Source organism: Pteropus vampyrus, unplaced genomic scaffold, assembly GCF_000151845.1.
Source record: "Pteropus vampyrus isolate Shadow unplaced genomic scaffold, Pvam_2.0 Scaffold116, whole genome shotgun sequence".
NCBI lineage: Eukaryota > Metazoa > Chordata > Mammalia > Chiroptera > Pteropodidae > Pteropus > Pteropus vampyrus.
Window position 1 is genome coordinate 2472714 of NW_011888897.1, and position 6001 is coordinate 2478714.

General features: G+C 48.6%; 1 protein-coding gene across 1 annotated transcript in view; it reads left to right on the plus strand.

Annotated features, from left to right (window-relative positions):
- The first annotated feature begins 533 nt into the window (after nt 1-533).
- Nucleotides 534-6001, plus strand: part of VWF (von Willebrand factor) — a 124971-nt gene continuing 119503 nt past the window's right edge. Inside the window, exons 1-2 of the mRNA XM_023533934.1 lie at nt 534-588; nt 2094-2258. Of these exons, the coding sequence (XP_023389702.1) occupies nt 534-588; nt 2094-2258 (220 nt within the window). The remainder of the gene's footprint in view (nt 589-2093; nt 2259-6001) is intronic.

Here is a 6001-nt window from a genome sequence, read left to right on the forward strand (position 1 = left end):
GCTAGGTACTGGAGCTGGAGATAAGTGAGGCACTCATGGTACAGTGTGGGTGACTAACCAGCTGCTGTGGTTCCTGAGCATTCTCCAAGTCTGGGTGCTGGGGAAGGAACAAAAGCATAAGACAGCTCCTATTCCCTTGTTTGCTCTCAAGTGTGGAAGGATAAAGAGGCGGGAAGAAATTAGGTGTGCATCAGCTCTTAGCTTCTGCAGGAGTGCAGGGGAGTGGGAGAGGTCGGCTTGGCCTGGAGGCACATGGAGGAGAAGGCAAAGCCCTGCCCCTCTGTCGTGGCTCTAGGGCTGCTCTTCCGGAAAGGAGCTTGGGGTCCTGGCTCACAGTGGTTGTTCCTCTCGGGCCTGACTCTGGCCAGAGGCTTTTTTTGGGAGTAGCACTCCACATTCAAAGGCAAACGGGGGCCAATGAGGATCTCTTGCTTAAAAAATAATGTCCTTTCCACTTCATGCACGGACAGTAGCACATGTCGGCAGCCATCTATGTGGGTAGTGATAACCACATTTCTCCTGCTTCTTTGCAGATGATTCCTGCCAGGCTTGCGAGGGTGCTGCTTGCTTTGGCCCTCACCTTGCCAGGTAGGTACCAAAGTGCTCCTACTTTTCACTCCTGCCCCAGGGCCACTGAGAACAACTGCCTTCCAGAAACAAGCAGGTGTGTCTGGAGCTCACCTGTGTGCCCAGCCCATGTTAGGTTCCTGTTGGCCCTGCCAGAGTCACTTGTTGCCTGGTTAATTCCTCTTGTGGAACCCCCCTGTCCCTGACTCGTATTCCTCAAGGAGCAGGTACTTGAAAATACCTTCTCCAACTGGAGAGTTAAGAAGTACAAGGGCCACACAGAACAGTCCTATGTGATGTGGCTGGAGGATGGGGAGAAAAGAATCTAAGACTTGAATAGATTATTAGTTTTAGAAGGGATTGTGGATGTCATCTAGTTGAACCTCCCATAGTACAGATGAAGAGACTGAAGGTCAGAGAGGAAAAATGGCTGCTCCAAAGTCACACAGAGCCAAGATCAGAGGTCAGTTCTCCTGGGTCCCAGGCCAGCTCACTTTCACTGCACTACACTGCCTTCCTTCTGTCACCGAGATTCTGAGTCTGTGAATGGCAGGAGGGACCCTTTTCTGATCCTGGCCTGTCTCCACTGAGGCCACTCAGGGCAGCAACATTCAGCTTGCTGCTCGTGGGTTAGTCTGTGACAAAATGTACATGGGTGACACCTTCTGCATCTTCCAAAGAAGTGAGTCCTGTGCCAGGGGACCCAGAAAACTTAGGGACTTACTGCTGTGATTCCCCGCCTGCTAACACACACACCCACACACCCCCCTCCCCAACACACAATGTGAGGGTGGCAGGAGGGTCCCCTTGGAGTTAACATATGATCCTGCAGGAGTCAATACTTTATAGATTCTATGTATCAAGTGCACAGGTGACCTGTTTAAAATTTAATCTGTTCAAAATATGCTAGTAGATTATTGTACAAAGATGCTGATTACAATCTATTTGTATATCAGAAAATTTAGAAAAATGCTAAGAATCTACTAAAAGGGGTTATACTATGTACATTTAGATGCGAAATGTAATGCAGCCACTAAAAATCATGTTTTGGAAGTATACACAATGGCATGACAAATTCTTTACAATAAATTGAGGAATAGGTTATAGTTTGCACAGGGTGATCACAATTTTGTAAAAACCCCTCAGATGTGTATATGCTGTAAAATAAAACAAAAAGATAAACACTAAAATGGTAACTCTAGTTATTGCTGAGTGTTTGTTACAGATGATTTTAACTTTTTTGTCGTTCTGTATTCTCCAAATTTTCTATAATGAACATGAATCACATTTTAAATCAGTAAGTAGATGGCATTAAAACAAATAGATTTCCTGGAAAAAAGTGTTCCCCCGCTGTTGCTACGAGTCCTGGGTCATATTTGCGGGTGGAAAGCAATGGTTTCGTCTCATTTAGGGTGGAAAGTATTTCCACACAATGCAAATTCTGCGAGATACAGCCTCATATCTCCAGGGCTGGAGTGATTTGGGTTGGTGGTCCCAGCCGTGCTCACCATGGCCTCTCCCTTCAGGGACTCTTTGCACAGAAGGGACTCATGGCAGGTCGTCGATGGCCCGCTGCAGCCTCTTTGGAGCTGACTTCATCAAAACCTTTGATGAGAGCATGTACAGCTTTGTGGGAGACTGCAGTTACCTCCTGGCTGGGGACTGCCAGAAACACTCCTTCTCGCTCATCGGTGAGTCTGGGGCACTGCAGTGAGGAATGCAGAGATGGGGGCCAGCTAAGCTCAGTCCTGGCATGTTGGGCCTCAGGGGGAAGGGGAGGTTTCTTGTTCTTATGACAGTGTCTGATCTTGAAGATCCCTGAGGAGAGCATGGCATGAAATGTCCTTCCCATGACATGGCTTCCCTTGGCTTCTCCCGGGATCTCCCCATGGGAGCCTGGTGGGATGGAGAGTCTTCATGCTTCTGCAGTGGTTCTGTCCACTGCTCTGGCCCCAGGCAACACTCTGGGAGCTCTGAAGCATCAAGAGAAATGAAGCACCAGAAGGTGCTTTGTAACAGGCAAAGCCCCTCGCAAAAGGGAAGGATTGTTGTGTGTTCTTGGTGGAATTCAGACTCTCTAGCTGGTGTTGATCACTTCCTGTGTCCTAGAAAAGTGCTGGCATTGTGCCCATGTTAGTGCTGCACCTCCACAGGAGCTCTGAGTTGTAGAGACAGATACAGTCACCACTGTTTCATAAATGGAGAGCCGAAGCCCAAGGGCTGACAGATAGTAAAAGGAAGAGTTGGATTTTGACCCTGGGCTTGTCAGGATGAAAGAGTTTTCCTCTGTACTAAGGAGAGGGGACACTTTCCAAGGCCGAGAGTGGGGCCGGAGGCAGTGATGGAAAACTGTGGTTTGGTGACCTTCCCACTCTAAGAATTAAGCAGATGTGTATGGTATGTGAGTGAGGGATGCTATACAACCTGGCAAAGGCAAAATCCTCAGCCATGGGAAAGCGAAATGGCAATAGACAGACCCACACTGGAGAGAGGAAAAGCACCCTGCCCCTTCCCTGAAAAGCTGAAGGCTCGGGTTCTCCCATCTCAGGCGGTGCCAATGTTTATTAAGTGGATTTTTCTACCTTAAAAATTATGATGCATTTGCAATAACATGGATGGAACCTGAGAACATTATGCTAGTGAAATAAATAAGATAAAGATTCTGTATGATCTCACTTACATGTAGACTCCAAACAACAGCAACAATGACGATGGTGACGAAACACCTAACTCATAGGAAAAAGAGACCGGATTTGTGGGTTTAGGAGGTGGAAGGAGGGGAGTGGGAGACTCGGATGAAGGGGGTCAAAAGGTGCACACTTGCAGTTACAAGACAGATAAATCCTGGGGCTGTAATGTCCGTCATGCTGATGGTGGTCAGCACTGCTGTGTGGAGCATTTGAAAGTTGCTAATAGACCTGAAAAGTTCTTGTCACAAGGAAAAAAACATTTTTTCTTTTTTTTCTCTCTTTTCGTCTGTCTGTCTATCTATCTATCTATCTATCTATCTATCTATCTATCTATCTATCTATGAAATCATAGTAGAGATGGTGCAGACTCCCTACCTGGGATGGCTCTAGGGGTATCAGTGGGAATGGAAGGTAAGGAGTGACAGGAGGAAGATTTTGAAAGAAGGAAATAATGACACCCTTTCCACCCTATGGCTTTGGGCTTCAGTGGTGTTTCCAGGGAAGGGGACCCTGTGGAGACACTGGGGTGCCTCAGAAGGGTTGCTATCTTGACTCTACAGTGTTTTAGTTTGGCTTTGCTGTGGACTCCTTACCCTGGAGGTGGGTTTATAAGCAATACATAATGAAATCTTAGCACCAGGCACAGTTTGTATTCTGGGCCCAGGGAGGCAAGCAGCATGTTGGAAAAGCCCCCTTCCCTACTTAAACCCAACTCTGAACCCCTCCTCTTTAAGAGTAGCCTTTGAAGGCAAGGAAACTCAAGTTATGCTGGTGCCTCTGGACTGTCACTGTCACCTCTTCCAGGAAGCCCCCATGACCACTCCAATCCTATCCAGACTTAAGCTCATCAACTTGTGCTGTTTGGCTGTTTTTTGCCCCCAGAAGGAACAGAAGCATGGAGGCAAAGAGCCGGAGCTGGAGTCAGAAAACCTGTGCTCCCTGCTCTTCCTCTTCACAGAGTGTCCTAAGGGGAGTCACATGCTGTCTCCCAGCCTCTATATCCTCATCTTCAAAACGGAGCTACTGTGAGGATCAACGGAGAGGCAGTGTTTGCAAGTGTGAAGTTTTACTCCCAACCTTAGTGATTGAAAGCAGCCACCTTAACATGGGATGTCCACTTGTTGGACATGAAATGTGAAGATGAGGGGTTGCTGGGCCCTTAGGGGCATTTTGTGAAGTTTAGGGTAACATCAACCCCCTCCCCAACATATCCACGAGAGTTTGCATGGAGAGCTACTCTCTGGCCATCCTTTTCTGTGTTTCCTGGCCGAAAAGGAATTGAAGGGTCATGGGAGGCCTCTCTGTTTCAAACCATGTCTGTGAGACCCCCAACTGGGTCCTTATTCTTGTAACAACTTGCTCTTGTCAAGTGTCAGTTTTCCGGAAGGTAATTGGCTTAAACCAGGCTATGGATCAATCACACTTTCATGTAGATCGGTTTAATTTCCACCCAATGTCATGCTGTTACTTTTACTATTTTTGGCGGTGACGGTGGGGGAGGATGTCGGGAGGAGAGGAGACTGGGCCTGGGGAAGATAGGCTGGCATTGCTGCTTCAGGGGCACTGGGGCCAGGGGAAGGGGCCCAACAGGCTTGAATGCTGCAGATCCAGTTCCTCGAGCACAACTGTGTCCTTGCACACACCTCTGCTCCATTGTTCCCCAATGACATCCTGTTTTCTCCCTTCTAACTCACAAATTCCCATTCCTCTCTGAGTGTCTGTAGACCTTGTACACATCCTGAATAAAGTGTTTATGTCTCAGCCTGAAGGACCACCTAGTGCAAAGGGGGAGCCCTTTCCTTGACCAGGCCCCTCCTGGTCAGGCGGGCTCCAGGGTCCTAGGCCAAGGCCACCAGTAAGGGAGGAAAAGGAAGAGACTGCAGGAGTCCTGCTTGGAGAGACTGCTCTTTTTAAGCCACGCTGCAGGATATAGCTTCCAAGCGAGTCCAGAGCAAGCCATAAACCAGCACCATCGTGCTGAGTCACTTCCCCTGAGCCTTCATCTCCACGTCGGCGAATGGCGCGGAACCAGATCGCTGTTTCTCAGTGTTTGGATGATGATCATCTGTGTCAGAATCACAGGAGTGGAGGGTGAAGTGCTTGTTAGAAATGCAGGTTCGTGAGTTCCACACTCTAACATCTCAGAAAGCACTCAGAGCTGCTCTGGTTCCAACTGCTGGCCTGCCTCCCAGGCTGCTGCTTCTCCAGCATGTGGGGGAAGCCTTGCTCCCCATGAAGCTCCTCAGTTACAGTTCAAGAGCCATGGGGAGAACATCCTTAGTTCCCTCTGGCCTCTTAGAGTGGAAACCCAGCCCATCTTCTCCTAGTGGCTGCAGGAAGTGCTACCCTGCAGGTCGGTGAAGCATGGGAGTGTCCCTTCCACGCTGCCGGCTCTCCCAGGCTCACTGGCAATTTCTAATGGCTTGTCTTCCTGATGGTTGCACATTATCAGATTTCCCACTGAGTTCTGCAGGGAGGGAATAAAGCAAATAAAATAGAAGGCTAATCTAGAGTTCTCCCCTGCATTAGTGGTTAACCGATTCCGGAGCACTCAGATGCCGTGTTAGGAGTCAGAAAACCCAGGTGTGGGCTCTGCTCCACATTCGCAGTATAAACCAACTAGTCTCAACTGGGCTGATTTTCCCCCAGAGGACATTTGGCAGTGTCTAGGACATTGAGGGTTGTCACAGCTGGGGGTGAATATTGCTGGCATCTGGTGAGTAGATGCTGCTAATATTCTAGCA